Below are 19,100 nucleotides of genomic sequence, written 5' to 3' on the forward strand. Positions count from 1 at the left end.
TGAAACTAGTGAAATTGCCTCTGTTCACCTTAAGATATTAAAAATTCAGTAATGTGATTATTCATATTTACTGGAAGCTGGCATTTCAGTTACACAACAGCATTCTTGGCAAATGCTTTGGAATGCCATATGGAAAAACAAGATTTTCAGATGGCTAGTTTGTGAAGTGTGATGAAGCGGACAGCTAATGAATGTTTTTTCAGTGAACATATGTAATGTCTTGAAATAAACCGAACTAGAAATGAAATACCAGATTCATTTACTTTTTAAAAACATTTTCGCAGTGGATGTGTGCAGAAAGAAAAATATCGTCTAGTGGTATTCACAGATATTTTGCAAAAGTTTCATTTTGTCTCATTCTTAGCAAACGCAAGCTCGTATTACTGGAAGCAGATCTGTTTTTCGCAAAGACATCTTCAAATGTAATATAAATGTGTAGATCCACCTCTTTGCCCCCACACCCCCCCTCCGCCACAGAGGGGAATGTCCCTTCTACTGGAATATCTGTTGGGGTGGTATTGGTATTCATCTTTTGCGCCATGTTGTCTTTGTTGGAAACTTAAGATTTAATTGTCCCCTGCACAGAATGGAGGTTTAATTTCATTTTAGTTTTAAATTTTTATATGGTGTGAACTAGACATGAGGGTGCCTGGACACTTTACATTAAATTCCAGTTTCACACATCCAATCATGGAAAAAGCCAGGGAGAAAAAACCGAGCTGCACTTGGCCTGGATAGATGAAGAGCAACACTGCTCACTGGCATCATAAGTTGCAGGTTCCATGCAGTACATATAAGAGATAGACCAGTATATGTTCCACAGATCTCAGTGAGATGCTTTAAGCAGGGTAAGGATGCTGAGTGTGCCTTAGTCCATGAGGTAGTTCTGGATCAAGAAGGTTATTAGCTCTCTTTTTATGGAGGAGTTGGTGTGGATTTCCATGGGGATGGAGTTCCACATTTTGGATGTGCTTCCCAAGAAGCAGAGAGAGAGGTCGTTTTTTGTTTCTTGAATCTAGGTTGTTCTGAAGAAGAAAAGAAGTTGCTCTTTGCCTGGAACAGTAGATGACAGGTGGTGTGCGTCTTTGAGCAAGGTGTTCCGAGGTGCCACATTGCAAGGCTTTGTGCATAATACATGTAACTTTGAAGATGGTTCTAGAGCAAGGGAAATGTGATCATAGTGTCTAGCTTTCATCGTTCAGTACTGCCGTCATAGGGGCCTGCTGAGTTTGGGGAATACCAGAAAGGAGAGCATTACTGTTATTGAATCTGGAGATGACGGTAGCTTGCACAGCATGTTTAAGGTCTAAGTCTGGAATTAAATGTTTAATGTTTTTAGAAGCATGAGTTGGAATTAGAAGTCCATTGTTGTTTGTGTGCTTGAAGATTCAGATGCTTGTCAGTGGAGAGCCAGAAGATTAGGAGCAGTCAATCATTTTGGGATCGCAGCTTAGTGCATTTAACAAAGGTAGCCAATCTTGGACTGAGGCTGAAGTCTTGAGGGAGATGATGAAGAATGTAAAATTCCCTAGCTTTAATAATGGAATGTTTAATTGCTATTAAGCACACGAAGGCGAGGATTATGCTTCACCTTTCTCAACTGTTTGATAGAGCAGCCTTACAACATAAAAAAACTTGCTTCCCCATGAACCTTTTGGAAAGGAAAAAGAAACAACGACGACCAATCAGACTCTCTCTATCTGAGTCTAGTCCATTAACAGTATCTAATATCCCTCTTTCTTTGTGCAACAGATTATCAGTTATACGTTTTAAAGTCCTGTTTAGAAGATTCATTCCCTGCAAGAAAAAAAACTTTGTAGCTCATCCATCGTAGTACCACTGAAGGAAATAACCAAGCGCAATATCAGAACAAATATACATGAATATCATTATTATACTTGACAACATACCAATTTCGCCCCCATCGATCAAATCAAAATATTTTATACTTAGATCATACACCTGTCAGACTCTTATCGTCCAGAGTTTCAATGGGGGAGGGAGGCTTTGCCCAACTCGGGTGGGAATAATCCTCACCTCGAAATAATAGAATTCAAACTTTCCGTTACTAAAGCTAGGACATTTTGCATTCTATATCGGGACCAGAGGCGAGGATTATGCTAGTTCAAATTTTATTGATGACCAGTGTGGCCATGTTTATTAGTCTACTAGTTTAAAATGAAACATCTTGAACATAGAATCAGACAAAGTGTTGGTCGCATCCAAGATATCTTCCAATCTAGCACCTACAGTGAAGGCTTTGGAAGCCATAATCACTCTAGCTGAGTGAGCTCCCAAAACCAAAATATCTATGCCTCCCTCCTGCATGACATACTTCACCCACCTGGCAGTGGTTGGAGAAGAGACTGCCTTAAATGGCTTACTTTAGTAAATCAAAAGTTGGCATTCCCCAGCTGGGCAAGCATCCTCTGTCATAACCTTAAACACATCTGACCACACCTAGTTTGGGTTTTGCAGGGTAGGAGACAACTGTGGAATTAGATTTTGTCCTTCTATAAATGTAGAGAGTAACTCCTTCTGGAGTGAATACCCTACCTGTAATATCCAGGGCTATCACTTCAGATACTCATTTACATAATATTAGACATAGTAACCTGGCCAACTTACCCGACAATTACTTCCTCATAAGATATCTATTATGTGGCCATGATAGAAAAAGGTTGAGAGCCTTATTTACATCCTATGGAACATAATATCTAGGTTCTGGCAGAATAGACAACCTTATTCCCCTTATCAATTTCTTGACCGAAAGGAGTAGGTCCTGCCCATATGGCTGACCTAAACGTGTTTACTGACATATAAGCCAATCCATCCAACACCCAAGAAGATAAAAAATGAGGAATGTGGACCACACTGGACTTCACAGGATCTGTATTCCTCTGAATTCACCAACATAGCCATTGTCCATTTGTTCTATCCACTTAGGCTTTTGACAAGAGACACTCAGGTTCCTCTGAAAGTCCACGATCCTCCATCAACTCCTGTAATCCTCCATGCCATTAGATGGATCATGTCATGGGGTTCCCCAGATTGTCTCAAAGGAGATCCAGCCTGTGGGGGAGAGGGATTGGAAAATCCCAGGAAAATTCCATCATCACTGGAAACCAAATCTGAAACCTACAAAAAGGAGTGATGCCCACCAGTTCCGCCCTCTGGTGTTGAACCTGGGCTAGCATCCGCATTATCATTATGAGCGGGGGGAAAAGTATACTCTTTCTCCACACCCCAGTCCTAAAGGAAGGCATCTGTGGCCGACGCTTATGCATCTGGCCTCCAACTAAAGTACTTGTCTACCTGATGATCCAGACGAGGTCAAACAAGTCCACTGTGAACAGTCTGCAGCGTTTCTGTACTTCCTCAAAAACATCTGGATGAAGTTTTCATCCACTGAGTTCCTGAAGGTTCCGTGAGTGTCAGTTGGCCATATTGTTTGATGACCGTGGGAGCTACTCCACTGTCACAGAAATGTGGGGGTCAAGGCAATATTGCCAGAACTCCTTCACCTGTTCCGTAACATCCTGGATCGGGGCACTCCCAGATGATTAATGTAATGGACTGCCGAGATCTTGTCCATCTTCAGCAGTACACAACAACTTGTCTTATACTTGGCCCAACAGCGACTGCAAAGCTCCAAGCAAAATATTTATATATATATATGTTCGATGGCATGTGTAGCTGCAGATACACATGCTGTGCACATCCCGCCATCTGGTGTTGGGCTCGGAGTGTTACAAGTTGTTTTTCTTCGAAGAAGTCTTTTCGAGTCACGAGACCGAGGGACTCCTCCCATTTCGACTCCACTGCGCATGGGCGTCGACTCCATCTTAGATTGTTTTTTTTCCGCCATCGGGTTCGGACGTGTTCCTTTTCGCTCCGTGTTTCGGGTCGGAAAGTTAGTTAGAATCTCGGAAAAAACGTCGGTATTGTTTGCGTTCGGTATCGGGTTAGTTACAACAGATCGACACCGAATTTAGAAGAGTTCCGGTGGCCCTTCGGGGTTTTTTCGATCCCCCGTCAGGGCCTGGTCGGCCCGGCCACGTGTGAATTCAAGGCTGATGGAACGGACCCCATTCCGCTTCTGTCCAAAATGCCATAACAAGTATCCGTATACGGATCAGCATCTGGTCTGTAACTTGTGCTTGTCCCCAGAGCACAAGGAAGATACTTGTGAGGCCTGTCGAGTGTTTCGGTCCAGAAAGACGTTAAGAGACCGAAGAGCCAGAAGACTGCAGATGGCGTCGACGCCGACAGAACAAGAGCATTTCGAGGAAGAAGAGGCAGCTTTCTCTATCCAAGAATCGGACTCGGAAGAGCTCGAGGCCGAAGAAACGCCAAAAAGCGTGAGTAAAACGTCGAAACATAAGACTCACGAGAAGTCAACAAGAGCCATGGGGATGCCACCGCCAACAGGCCATGGCTTAACCCAAAAAAGCGGTGACCGAGCCAAGGCACCGAAAAAGGGCACGCTGGTGTCGAAGTCATCCGACTCCGGTCGAGATACCGCCACACAGCAATCTCGGACCCGAGACATCGGCTCTGAGAAATTTCGGCACCGTGACAGCGGCACCGAACAAATTCGGCACCGAGACACCACCACGCCGAAAATTACAAAGGTTTCTTCGGAGCCTAAAAAGACCTCCGAAAAAGTTTCGGTTCCGAAACATCCAGCCTCGGAGCCGAGAACAGGTTCCTATACAGAGGAACAAGGATTAGCCTCACAAATGAAAAAACATAGATTTGGAGAGGAACTTCAAGCTGTAGAGCCAGACTATACTCAAAGGAGGCTCCACATTCATCAAGACACAGGGAAGATAACCACTCTTCCTCCAATTAAAACAAAAAGAAAACTTGCCTTTCACGAAAAGGACAAGGAGCCACAGGCAAAGGTGGTAAAGAAAACAACTCCACCACCTTCTCCACCACCATCAGTGCACACATCACCAGTATAGCAACTCCTCCACTGATGCACTCCCCGACTCATACTGCCATGAGTCAAGATGATCCCGATGCATGGGACCTTTACGATGCTCCAGTATCGGACAACAGCCCAGACTCGTACCCTACCAGGCCGTCCCCTCCTGAGGACAGTACATCTTACACACAGGTGATCGCAAGGGCAGCTGCTTTCCATAACGTCACCTTGCATTCAGAACCAATTGAGGATGACTTCTTGTTTAAGACGCTAACCTCCACTCATAGCCAGTACCAAAGACTACCTATGCTCCCAGGAATGCTAAAACATTCAAAACAAATCTTTCAGGATCCTGTTAAAGGCCGAGCCATAACTCCAAGGGTGGAGAAAAAGTACAAGCCACCGCCAACCGATCCTGTTTATATTACAACGCAGTTAACTCCAGACTCAGTAGTTGTCGAGGCAGCTCGTAAGAGAGCAAACTCTCATACCTCGGGAGACGCACCACCTCCAGACAAAGAGAGTCGCAAATTTGATGCTGCGAGCAAAAGGGTTGCAGCACAAGCAGCAAACCAATGGCGCATTGCCAATTCACAAGCGCTTTTGGCAAGATATGACAGAGCTCACTGGGATGAGATGCAACATTTGATAGAACACTTACCCAAGGAGTTCCAAAAAAGAGCACAACAAGTGGTGGAAGAAGGACAAAGTATCTCTAATAATCAGATACGGTCTTCAATGGATGCAGCAGATACGGCTGCAAGGACAGTAAATACTGCAATAACAATAAGAAGGCACGCATGGCTCCGCACGTCAGGTTTCAAGCCGGAAATTCAACGAGCCGTGCTAAATATGCCATTTAATGAACAGCAGTTGTTTGGGCCGGAAGTCGACACTGCTATTGAGAAACTCAAGAAAGACACTGATACGGCAAAAGCCATGGGTGCACTCTACTCCCCGCAGAGCAGAGGCACCTTTCGCAAAACACCTTTTAGGGGAGGGTTTCGAGGACAACCTACAGAAACCACAACATCACAAACAAGGCCCACTTACCAAAGCCAATATCAGCGGGGAAGTTTTCGGGGGCAATATAGAGGGGGACAATTCCAAAGAAGTAGAGGAAAATTCCAAAGCCCCAAAAGTCCTCAAAATAAGCAGTGACTCACAAGTCACACATCCTCATCACATAACACCTGTGGGGGGAAGATTAAGCCAATTTTACAAACATTTGGAGGAGATAACAACAGATACTTGGGTACTAGCAATTATCCAGCATGGTTATTGCATAGAATTTCGCGAATTCCCTCCAACAGTCCCACCGAAAACACACAGTATGTCGAAACAACATATAAATCTTCTAGGATTAGAAGTTCAAGCATTGCTCCAAAAAGAAGCAATAGAATTAGTACCAAAACAAGAACTAAACACAGGAGTTTACTCACTGTACTTTCTGATACCCAAAAAAGACAAAACTCTAAGACCTATACTAGATCTCAGAATATTAAATACATACATCAAATCAGACCATTTTCACATGGTTACATTACAAGAAGTAATCCCACTGCTCAAACAACAAGACTACATGACAACACTGGATCTAAAGGATGCATATTTCCATATACCAATACATCCTTCACACAGGAAGTACCTAAGATTTGTATTCCAAGGGATACATTACCAATTCAAAGTGTTGCCATTCGGAATAACAACTGCGCCAAGAGTTTTTACAAAATGTCTAGCAGTAGCAGCTGCACATATCAGAAGGCAGCAAATACATGTGTTCCCCTACCTAGACGATTGGTTAATCAAAACCAACACGCAAAAACAGTGTTCACAACACACAAATTACGTCATAGAAACCCTACACAAACTAGGTTTCTCAATCAATTACTCAAAGTCACACCTTCTGCTGTGTCAAACACAGCAATACCTAGGAGCAACAATCAACACAGTAAAAGGAATTGCCACTCCAAGTCCACAAAGAGTCCAAACATTCCAAAATGTCATACAAGCCATGTATCCAAACCAAAAGATACAGGTCAAATTAGTAATGAAACTCCTAGGCATGATGTCCTCATGCATAGCCATTGTCCCAAACGCAAGGTTGCACATGCGGCCCTTACAACAGTGCCTAGCATCACAGTGGTCACAAGCACAGGGTCAACTTCTAGATCTGGTGTTGATAAACCGGCAAACATACATCTCGCTTCAATGGTGGAACAGTATCAATTTAAACCAAGGGCGGCCTTTTCAAGACCCAGTGCCACAATACGTAATAACGACAGATGCATCCATGACAGGGTGGGGAGCACACCTCAATCAGCACAGCATCCAAGGACAATGGGACATTCAGCAAAAACAGTTTCATATAAACCACTTAGAACTGTTAGCGGTATTTCTAGCTCTGAAAGCATTTCAACCCATAATAACCCACAGATACACTCTTGTCAAAACAGACAACATGACAACAATGTATTACCTAAACAAACAGGGAGGAACACACTCGACACAGTTGTGTCTCCTAACACAAAAAATATGGCATTGGGCGATTCACAACCACATTCGCCTAATAGCACAATTTATTCCAGGGATTCAGAACCAGTTGGCAGACAATCTCTCTCGAGATCACCAACAAACCCACGAGTGGGAAATTCACCCCCAAATACTAAACAATTACTTTCAAATTTGGGGGACACCTCAAATAGATCTATTTGCAACAAAGGAAAACTCCAAATGCCAAAACTTCACATCCAGGTACCCACAAGATCAATCCCAAGGCAATGCTCTATGGATGAACTGGTCAGGGATCTTTGCATACGCTTTTCCCCCTCTCCCTCTCCTTCCATATGTAGTAAACAGGTTGAGTCAAAACAAACTCAAACTCATACTAATAGCACCAACATGGGCAAGGCAACCTTGGTACACAACACTACTAGACCTGTCAGTAGTACCTCATGTCAAACTACCCAACAAACCAGATCTGTTAACACAACACAAACAACAGATCAGACATCCAAATCCAGCATCTTTGAATCTAGCAATTTGGCTCCTGAAATCCTAGAATTCGGACACTTGCACCTCACACAAGAATGTATGGAGGTCATAAAACAAGCTAGGAAACCTACCACTAGACACTGCTACGCAAACAAGTGGAAAGGATTTGTGTATTACTGCCAGAATAATCAAATTCAGCCATTACACGCATCTCCAAAAGATATAGTAGGATATTTACTACATTTGCAAAAATCGAATCTAGCTTTCTCTTCCATAAAGATACATCTTACCGCAATATCAGCTTACCTACAAATTACTCATTCAACTTCACTATTTAGAATACCAGTCATTAAAGCGTTTATGGAAGGCTTAAAGAGAATCATACCACCAAGATCACCACCTGTTCCTTCATGGAACCTCAACATTGTCTTAACAAGACTCATGGGTCCACCTTTCGAGCCCATGCATTCTTGTGAAATGCAATACTTAACGTGGAAAGTTGCATTTTTGATTGCCATCACATCTCTAAGAAGAGTGAGCGAGATTCAAGCATTTACCATACAAGAACCATTTATTCAGATACATAGAAATAAAGTAGTTCTAAGAACAAATCCTAAATTTTTACCAAAGGTTATCTCACCGTTCCACTTAAATCAAACAGTAGAATTACCAGTGTTCTTCCCACAACCAGATTCTGTAGCTGAAAGAGCACTACATACATTAGACATCAAAAGAGCACTAATGTACTACATTGACAGAAGAAACTAATTAGAAAAACAAAACAACTATTTATTGCCTTTCAAAAACCTCATACAGGAAATCCAATTTCAAAACAAGGCATTGTTAGGTGGATAGTTAAGTGTATTCAAACCTGCTATCGTAAAGCAAAGAGAGAGCTGCCTATTACACCAAAGGCACACTCAACCAGAAAGAAAGGGGCTACCATGGCCTTTCTAGGAAATATTCCAATGAACGAAATATGTAAGGCAGCAACATGGTCCACATCTCATACATTTACCAAGCACTACTGTGTAGATGTGTTAACTGCACAACAAGCCACAGTAGGTCAGGCTGTACTGAGAACATTATTTCAAACTACTTCAACTCCTACAGGCTGAACCACCGCTTTTGGGGAGATAACTGCTTACTAGTCTATGCACAGCATGTGTATCTGCAGCTACACATGCCATCGAACGGAAAATGTCACTTACCCAGTGTACATCTGTTCGTGGCATTAGTCGCTGCAGATTCACATGCGCCCACCCGCCTCCCCGGGAGCCTGTAGCCGTTTAGAAGTAGATCTTGAACATTTGTACATTTGTAAATATATTACTTTAACCTTTATTATGTACATACGTATTCATTCCATTGCATGGCCACTATTACTAACATACACAACTCCTACCTCACCCTCTGCGGGGAAAACAATCTAAGATGGAGTCGACGCCCATGCGCAATGGAATCGAAATGGGAGGAGTCCCTCGGTCTCGTGACTCGAAAAGACTTCTTCGAAGAAAAACAACTTGTAACACTCCGAGCCCAACACCAGACGGTGGACTGTGCACAGCACAGCATGTGAATCTGCAGCGACTCATGCCACGAACAGATGTACACTGGGTAAGTGACATTTTCCATATAGTGTCTGTGTGTGTGTATATATATGTATATGTGTGCATGTGTGTATATTTATATATATGTGTGTGTATATATATATATATATATATATATATATATATATATATATATATATATATATATATATATTCATTCCTTTCTTCTGATGACCATTTCCCTCCTGTAGACACATTTCCGCAACTGGTTCCACAGGATGTTTTGCTGGCATTGGATTCTGTCACAATATCTGTGCTGGAACCAAAGATTGCTCACTCGTTCGAGACCTCCTTGTTTTTGAGCCACCACTGTACCTTTTGTCAAACTTCCTCCTGATTCATCAGTAAGATGTTGTCCAAATAAACAACCATTTGGATACTTCAGCTGCGTAGAAGTTCCACCACCCGCTTTAGAACCTTGTAGAGCACCAAGGGGCAGACAACAACCTGAAGGCTAGTGTCTGGAACTCAAATGCCTGCTGCTGCCACAGCAATTGCAGGAAACGCCGGTGCAGGGGAAAAATCTGAACCGCCAGACAAGCATCCTTAAGGTCCAATCTCACTAACACCTCCAGCCCCAGGTCTCAACAAAATCCAATAGATGGATACACTCCATCTTGACGGTATACAAGCCACTCGTTTAATTTTAGAAGATTTATGACCGGACGATAACACCCCACCCTCCCCCCACCCACCTAACTCTTACTTTTTTCATTCCACCAGGTTGCTTACGAACCCCTTGAAGTGTAAAGTCATACTGACTTTCACCCCTTTGGTCAACAGGTCCGACACCTCTTAAGAATTCCATAGGGAAATATTGGATGCATCTGATGTCAAAGCTTGCCAGTTCTCCAGAAACAGAGCCAAACCCCCTCCCACTCTTAGTTGGAAAGAAAGGAGAGTTCTCACCTTGGTTGGATTCTTGGATTCCACGGCCTCCGCTGCTGGCTCAGAGCTTCCATTCAAAACGTCTGGATGGGAGAAATCTCCCATACTTAGATTGGGCTTGCCACTGCGCAGAGTGGAAGCCTTGGCCCCTTGGACAGGAAGTGGTCGGACAAGCGCCCCTTTTCCACAACCGGCCCCTGCAAAAACTTTAAAATTGAAAATCTTCTTGATGGAGGCCTGCACCTTATCAAGGGAGTTGAAGTTGGCAAGAAACTTGCCCAGTTCTTTAATGAAAGGCTCGCCATATAGACCTCCTTGCGCAGAGGGGCAGGCCAGCTCACCTAATTTTGGGTTGACCTTTATGAGCGAGGAGCAGCGTCTGTCGACAATGGGCAGTTCACAATACCAGAGCTGCCAACTCACATGGTCTCCCAATGAGGAGCCAATATCAAACAGTGGCAGGGAAAACGAGGTGAAAACCACTGTGAACAGTGGTTTTCAGCTCATTTTCGTACACTTTTAACTGCTCATGTCCATTAATGGGTGTGAAAACATCCCAGGACATCGGCAGCCGCCTCAGAAAGCTTTTGTTTATTTTTTTGTTGGGGGGGGGGGAGTTGGGCCGGGTTGGGGCAACAGTCTCAGCACAATACCCCCTCCTCACACTGAGATTTTTGGTGACGTTGGCAGGTCAAAGATGTTGACTGTTTCGCCTCCTCCGCCATGCCCAGAATCTTGGTCAGGGCACCTGTGTCATCCAACAGTTTATCCAGGCACGATGGTAAGGACCTTCTCATGCTAATTATTCTGACAGTCGCAGCCTGGGCCGGTCCTGCAGTGTTAAGAAACTGGTGAGTAAAGTACAGTAAATACAGACCTGCTGGAGCGGGCGATCACTGTTACACCAAAGGGTTACCCGGAAGGGAAAATCACGTAATACAGACCCAAAAAAATATGCCTGGTTTCAGGTTGCCTTCGGGGCAAAGCGACAAGCCAAGGCTCCGCCGTGTGTGTTTTGGCGTTCCCGCTGACAAGGAAACCGGCGTGTGGCAGCGGCGGAGCCCGAGGAGCGACTCTATGGTCCTAGAGCTCCCTTTAGCAGCCTACCAGCTCTACCACACACCTCCAGCCCTGGAAAAGCACCAGAAACCTGTGTGAGGATCAGTGAAAGCAATCTAACAGGCACTGGCAAGAAATATAAAGGACAGCACAAATAGTAGCAATAAATCACAACAGCATAGAAATAATGACAAAATCAAGCTGCACAAGATCAGATTGAGAGAGAGAAGGAGCACTTAAATGAATGGCTGCTGAAGCAGTGAAGAAAGGGTTACCTTGGGTACTGTTGGTGGACTATATTCAGATGGAGAGACTCGGATTGGTCGTTGTTCCTTTTTTTTTTTTCCCTTTTCCAAAGATTCATGGAAAAGGACGTTTTTTGATGTTATAAGGCTGCTGTACTAAATAAAGTAGGGAAAGGGGAAGCATAATCCTCGCTAGAATTGCATTTTAGGAGGGTTCAGTTTAATGTGATTGGAAGATAGCCATTCTTGAATTTTATGATGATTTGACTAGGATGAAAGATGTAGGATATCTTGTTTAGAATGGAGGTTTGCTGTTTCATGTAAAGATTAAAGAGAATCTGCCCTGGTAGACCCATTCATCTTGACTTGTGATCAGTTGACTAAGTAGGAGTAAAACCATTTGAGGACAAATCCATTTATCCCCATTCTGAACTAGAGATTTTGTGATTGACTGTGTCCAAAACGGCAGGTAGGTCTTATAGCATGAGTAGACAGGTATCTTCCTCATCAAATGGACACTATGCATCACCCGTAATAAAAAGTATAGCTGTTCCTGTGCTATGTCCTGGTCTGAAGCCAGGAGGAAAGTTATCAAAAGGTTATGCTCCAAGATCTATTGATTAAGCTGAGTTGCGATACAGCATTTCATAATTTTGGCTAGAAATGGAAGATTAGCTTCTGGGCGAAAGTTGTTAAGGTGATTTGGGTAGGCATTAGGTGTTTTCACAAGAGGAGTCGCCTGTTGTGTTACACTTGTTATATTTCCAATGGTCGTATATGCCAGGTAGTGGCAAGCCTATAGAATGTAGTGAGATCCTGAGAATGTGACCTCACTTATGGAAGGTGGTGGAAAGATTCAGAGGTGAGACAGTTGGGAGAAGGACCGTGTCTATCCTGCTGTTGCAGGGGGTTTGGATCAGAGAAATAAAACATGAACTAACTTTATGAGTCTTTGGTATTATCTCAATAAAACTGGCGACGAACGGTCCAACCCATCATCGAACCCACTTGAGGCTAAGTAATCTTCCTATACGGTAAGAATTTGAATTTCTCTGCGTACGCGCATTGCACTGAATGCTATGCCAAGAAAAGCCTGTGTTTGGTGCGTCCAGCATCAGCTAGGGATCAAAAGTATTTTACCATGCTCATTCTACATACGGACAAGCCGCCACACAATCACTTTTTATAAGGAAATTATGCTCTGATATATTAGACCACATGTATTGGAGCCAGTGCGAGGAGAAGCAAACGGCAACGGCGGTAGCTTGTTTGACTCAAGCAGACTGCGCGAGAGAACATAGTCAGTGCATGGAGAGGAAACGGCGTTAGCGCATGAGGCACCAGCAAAGTGTGCCCAAGAGAAGAATATTCAGCACGACCTTAGTTATAACTCGATGCTCAACCATAGTGTTGGCGTATGGTTACGAACGACTTAACATACCTTAATTCAGCACAAGCTGAATTGGTTTGTGCCTCACTTATCCAGCACAAAGTGTTACCTGTACAGTGCGTTTGAGAGCAGAGTAGTGAACAGAAAGCATCTGTGTGGCAAAACATCCGAGTATACGCCTCCTTTGGAGCTGGAGACATACACGAAAGACTACGTCAGGATTTACCATATTGGCTTGGAGTGATACGAGACAATAAACATAAAGTAGGGACTCTGTAAACATCACCTTTTATTAAAAAAAAATATTTGTAAGCCTACATTTTTGGTGACAGGCACACCATTTAAGTACTGCGTGTCTGTTCTAAATGAACTATTTGCAAGCCTGCATCTGCGGTGACAGGCACCCCATTTACGTACTGCGTATCACCTGCATCTGCGGTGACAGGCACACCATTTAATACACAGATTAAATTTCTGTGACACGCACACTCGTTAGTTGAGGTGACTCAACCTTTATTTTATTTTTTAATTTTAGTGGTCTGGAAAGTACAGTTTCCGCTTGTTACATAATTTTAGCAGTGATATACACACCATTTAACCATTTTAAGAAGTGCAGTATAAGTTTAATTTCGTTAGAAATTCAATATGGCCACAATTAATCTTACTTCTCCACAACCTTTTATGGTAAAAGATGAATTAAGTAATTTAAAATAGGAAGAATGGAAAGATTACTTTATTAATTACATAGATACATTTTGAAGTGAAGATATGACACCAGAAAGGAAAACAACATTTTGTTACGTTGCTTAGGCACAGGAGGACAGAAAGTGTGCAATCACATGGAGAAAAAAAAAAAGCTCGCTCAGGAGATGAAGGAGATGTTTTCACTCATGCTTTGGCAGATTTAGATGCATACTTTGCTCCTACAGTATGTAAAGCAATAGATCGGTATAGCTTCTATCATAAGAAAGAAGGAGCAAATGAAAAGAAACAGGTCTATGTGGCTGCTTTAAGGAAGTTAGCTCTATCGTGCAAATTTGGGGCGTTAGAGGATGAGGTAATAAGAGACCAAGTGATAATGCATTGTAATAATCCAGGTTTACAGGACAAAGGTTCATGGCGAGTCCTGTTTACAAGAAGTCACTGGTATTATAAGTAAGCCTGAACTTACATCTAGATGTGCAAAAGCAGTGGTTTCCGCTAATAAAAAAACTGAGGGTGACAAATTAGTTAGGACTGTCAAAAAGAAAACTTACAAAGGGAAGAACAAAGTGCCATTAAAAAAGAAACAAAGAATATGACAAAACAGAAATTTAATAGAAAAATGGAGGATTTAAGAGGCACATGTTACTGTTGTGATAGTGCAACTCACCTAGCTCAGAATAAAAAGTGTCCAGCACTAGGACAAAAGTGTGCTAAATGTGGTATCAAGGGGCATTATGCCAGAGTGTGTCGTAAAACCAAAATGGTCAAATGCATTATCGAGGAGTGGGAACAGGATGGTGATCACTCCAGTTCGGATGTTGAGAGGCCACACATTTTTGTGTATACAGGAGGGTGTGTTAAAAGTGGATGAACAAGAGCAAAAGAAAAAGAAACCCATTTGTAATTTGGTGGTTGGAGGAGTTCAGGTAGCATTGGTAGCTGATTCTGGGTCACCATATACCATAATCAATAAAAAATAAAAAAACATGGAGAAGGTCATTTTGCAATAAAGTAGGCATGGATTTAGAGGAATCTGACATTCATCCACAAAGTTTCACTGGAGAAACTATTACTCTGTGTGGTTTCTGTAAATTGTTGTTCAACTTCAAAGGGAGAGAGAGAGGCTGAATGCAAGTTGTACGTGGCAGAATCGGGCCCTTGTATTTTAGGATGGTGGGATCAAGGGAAATTAGGGATAATGCCGGATCCTAATAGCACTGACCCTGTTTCAATAGAGTGTGATGACAAAAGGAAAGGGTCTGATGTTGTCGGCAAATATTCTAAAGTGTTCATAGGCAAAGTGGGTGAACTTTAAGGATTTTTACATAAGATTGTTTTAAAAGAAGATGCACATCCATATATACATAAATTAAGGAACATTCCGTTAAGCGCGAAGCAGGATGTTATTAAGGAACTTAAAAAGTTAATTGAGAATGGCGTGATTGAACAAGTGGAATCGTCTGATTGGGTATCTCCCCTTGTGGTAGCTAGGAAGGCAAATGGTTGCATCCGGTTTTGTGTGGATTTGCATGAATTAAACAAAAACATTTTTGTGGGCATGTTTCCTTTGCCCCATATTGGTGAATTGCTATCGGTAACAAAGGGGATGAAGTGGTTCTCAGCTATTGACCTCACATCAGCCCATCATCAGGTGCCTTTACATCATAGCAGTAAACACCTCACTGCATTTATTATTCCAATAGGATGTTTCCAATTTAAAAGGGTACCATTTGGGCGAGCCTCAGCTGCCTCTATGTTCCAACGTCTTATGTACCAGCTATTCCAGGATAGGAAAATGTTTATATTTTTCCAGGACGACATTTTGGTAATGGGAAATGACAAAAGAGTACATGACTTGAAGCTGAATGAGGTACTGAAAACATTGGCACAATATTGTTTAACAGCTGAAGAAACCAAGTGCAGGTTTGCTGAAAACACTATAACATAATTGGGTCATGAAATTAATTACAAAGGTATTAAGCCCAAAACAGAACTGGTAGATGCTATGAGGAAAGCTCCCACTCCACAAAACAAAGATGAGGTACGGTACTTTTTGGGGCTGGCAGAGTTGTATTCTAAATTTCTTTGCAAATTTTCTAGTAAAATGTTCCACATCAGACAACTTCTGAAGAAAGGTTGTAACTTGACATGGTCTGATGAATGCAAAAGGAGTTTTGAATGCATCAAAGAAGAAATTTGTAGTATGCCAGCTATTCAAGGCTTTGATCCCAAATGCAAAAGCATTGTTACTGCTGGTGGGAAAGGTTTGGGACAGTTTTGTCCCAAATGTAAGAAGATGGTACAGAACGTGTTGTTACATTTGCTTCTCGATCATTGACTGTGGCAGAGGAGGAATATTTAGTCATTGAGAGGGAAACTTAGACGTTTTAGACAATTCATTGGGGAACCAAAGTTATTGTTAGAACTGACCACAAACCTCTCACCCAAGTTCTCACTTGGCATGGACTAGGTAATGTGTCTCCAATAATAGCTAGGTTATCGATGCAGCTATTGAATTGTGCATATGAGGTACGCTATGTCCCTGGTGCCCGCAACAAGACAGCCAATTTTGTTTTTAAGTAGACTACCTTTACCCAGTAGTGAAGAAACTAGGAGTGAATGGGATGATTGATTGTTGGTGGCTATGGTATTTGCAGAGGAACTACAAAGTATAGCAGATTTTCTGAACCTTTAAAGGTAATCAACATTTTATTTAACTGCTCTATTCAGTTACGGAAAAGTGTGGCATGTAAAGAGATTCGCACTGTTCAAAGGTGATAACCCCGATGTATTGTCAGGAACAAAGAGTAATGAGCTACAAATTAAACAATATGATTGGATTTATATATAGTCAATACCGAGTCAAGTACCTGTGCCAATTCAAATGAGAGCTCTCAGAGCAAGGTCCTATAATGACACAACAAGAACCAGTGAGAGAAAGGGAGGAAAGCTGTGCTAACAGTAATCAGGGGTTGGGTAGATTAAGTGTGAAACCCAAAAGCTTTGATGACTTTGTCAAGTAGTGCTGGTATATATAGTGTTTACATGCAAAATATAATTGCAATATTTGCTGTTATTTTGCTGTTATTTATTAAGTATTACTTCAATGTAAATAAGTGGAATAATATTGTGTTGTAAGGATTTATGTATCAAATGCCATAAATAGTTTCCTTGTTTAAGATACCTTTACTATTTATTATGGATACTTTAATCAGGTTTTAGATATCTTTATTCATTATGTATTAGATAGCTCTGTTTTTGTATTAATATTTAAGGGGGAGGATGGTGTTGTGTTACACTTGTTATATTTCCAACGGTCACATATACCAAGTAGTGGCAAGCCTATAGAATGTAGTCAGATCATGAGAATGTGAGCTCACTTATGGAATGTGGGGAAGGAATCGGAGGTGAGACAGTTCAGAGAAGGACAGTGGCTATCTCGCTGTTGCCAGGGGTTTGGATCTGAGAAATAAAACATGAACTAACTTTACGAGTCCGTGGTATTAACTCAACATCACCTGCCCTCACTTTAAGACAGTTCGGAATGGCTCGCTGGGGCATTGATCCAGTACGGTGCTATATCATCACCGCATTCTTGAATTATTGCAGGGGGAATCTGGTCAGGTGTGTGTGTGTTTTTTTTTTTTTTTTGATTTAGCGTTTGCAGTAGTCATAACAATCTCACTTTCATTGGCTTATCTGAACTCGTTTCATACTGCATTGCTTTTTGAGGTCAGCCGGATGCTTGATGAAGTAACCGTGGTGGTTGGTAACAATAGTTCTCTCTTTATAATTTTCTCATTGACGAAATCTGATATCTCTTTACTTCTCTCTTTCGTAGGCATGATCATAGGTTTCATTTGTTGCTTGATGGCATTGTATAGTCTAATCGGCCAGTTTCCTGCATGATAGAGTTGGTGGCTTTAGCTTTCCAGACGTTGACTTTGTATTTTTGTCTTGTGGAGCTCAAGATTGAGGGATATTGTTTCCGCCTCTCTTCAATCAGTCCCATTTGTCTTCTCCCCTTCTTTACATATTCAGTTTTATGTTGAAGCTCAATAAAATGCTAACACCTCCAAATGTCATGTTGTGTGATTCATTTTTGAATTCTTCGTCCTCGCAATTAATATGCCCTCATCCTCTCCTCTTTACAGTGTTTGGTGTATGTACAGCTTCCATACATGGAGGATATCAGGCAGTACATGTTTGCTTCACTGAAAAGCAACAAGAAAGCCATTCCCACAGGTGAGTTGGTGTTCTTGGTGCAGTTTTGTGTGTTTGTCTGTAGTTGTAGGTGAGTGTTAGGGAGAATATCAGTTATTGAAAAGCTAAGGGAGGATATGCTGGCACCCGTGACCTGCTGTGAATCAGTGTCCATTTCCAAACCTGTCTGGTGATATGAGTGGATGAAGCTATTGATTTGATGTTAGAAGTGGTTTGATGTCTAATATAAGTCCAATGACTCTTTGGCAGGTTTGTCAGGCTCTCGTAGAGTGCCCTTTGCAGTACTTTGTGTTTGGTGCTGTGTAAGTTTAGTGGCCAAAATAAAAGGAACCTCATGTTTTTCTGCAAGATTTGCAAACACGTCCTCTTCATGTGTAAGCTCTAAAATGTGAAATTTACATCTCTGCTCTTCGTTTGAGAACAGCAAGTCCTATATTTCAACTAGTCTGTTTTCTAGTATGAAGGGACCATTTCTCCAGTTATCATTAGAGTTTTTCAAACATAATTCCTAAATTTGCAGTGGATTTTCATTTAGTTCCATGTCAACCGTTGTATTTTTAAACATCTGTTGTCAGGGCGTCTTAATTTTGCGTTTCAGGTTCAGTGGCTGTAGTGCATTCCGTAGGTAGTGACACTTTTATTAGACAAGAAAAATGAGTATATGCATTGTGGCACCTGAGCCCTTGTACCACCCAATCTCCAGCGTTCAGTCTGTGGGAAGGAGTCTCTCTGTCATATTCACCTGATGAGAGACAGATTTCACCATCAGGAAGACCTTTACAATAATCCAGAACCGTCATTGGTTATTGAAACTAATGCAGCTGAAGGTTCACATACAAGTCTCACTGCTCTGCCCATCATTACTTTGTGAGATGATAAGCTTGCCTTTCCCATCAGGAGCACTTCTCATTCTACAAAACAAGGGGACGAGTGTTGGGTCCTTTCAGACCAGTTGAAGCACAGACTTTTGCCAGTTTATTCTTGAGAGTTCCATTTGTATGCCCCACTGAACCAGAGGATGTGGTCTGTAACTACAAAGAAATCTCTGCTTG

The 19,100-nt window shown here is 42.1% G+C and overlaps 1 protein-coding gene across 1 annotated transcript in view; it reads left to right on the forward strand.

Annotated features, from left to right (window-relative positions):
- Positions 1-19,100, forward strand: part of XRCC5 (X-ray repair cross complementing 5) — a 490,394-nt gene that overhangs the window by 153,314 nt on the left and 317,980 nt on the right. Inside the window, exon 12 of the mRNA XM_069227051.1 lies at positions 17,979-18,069. Coding sequence (XP_069083152.1) covers positions 17,979-18,069 — 91 coding nt within the window. The remainder of the gene's footprint in view (positions 1-17,978; positions 18,070-19,100) is intronic.

The sequence above is a fragment of the Pleurodeles waltl genome, chromosome 3_2, assembly GCF_031143425.1.
Source record: "Pleurodeles waltl isolate 20211129_DDA chromosome 3_2, aPleWal1.hap1.20221129, whole genome shotgun sequence".
Classification (NCBI taxonomy): Eukaryota; Metazoa; Chordata; class Amphibia; order Caudata; family Salamandridae; genus Pleurodeles; species Pleurodeles waltl.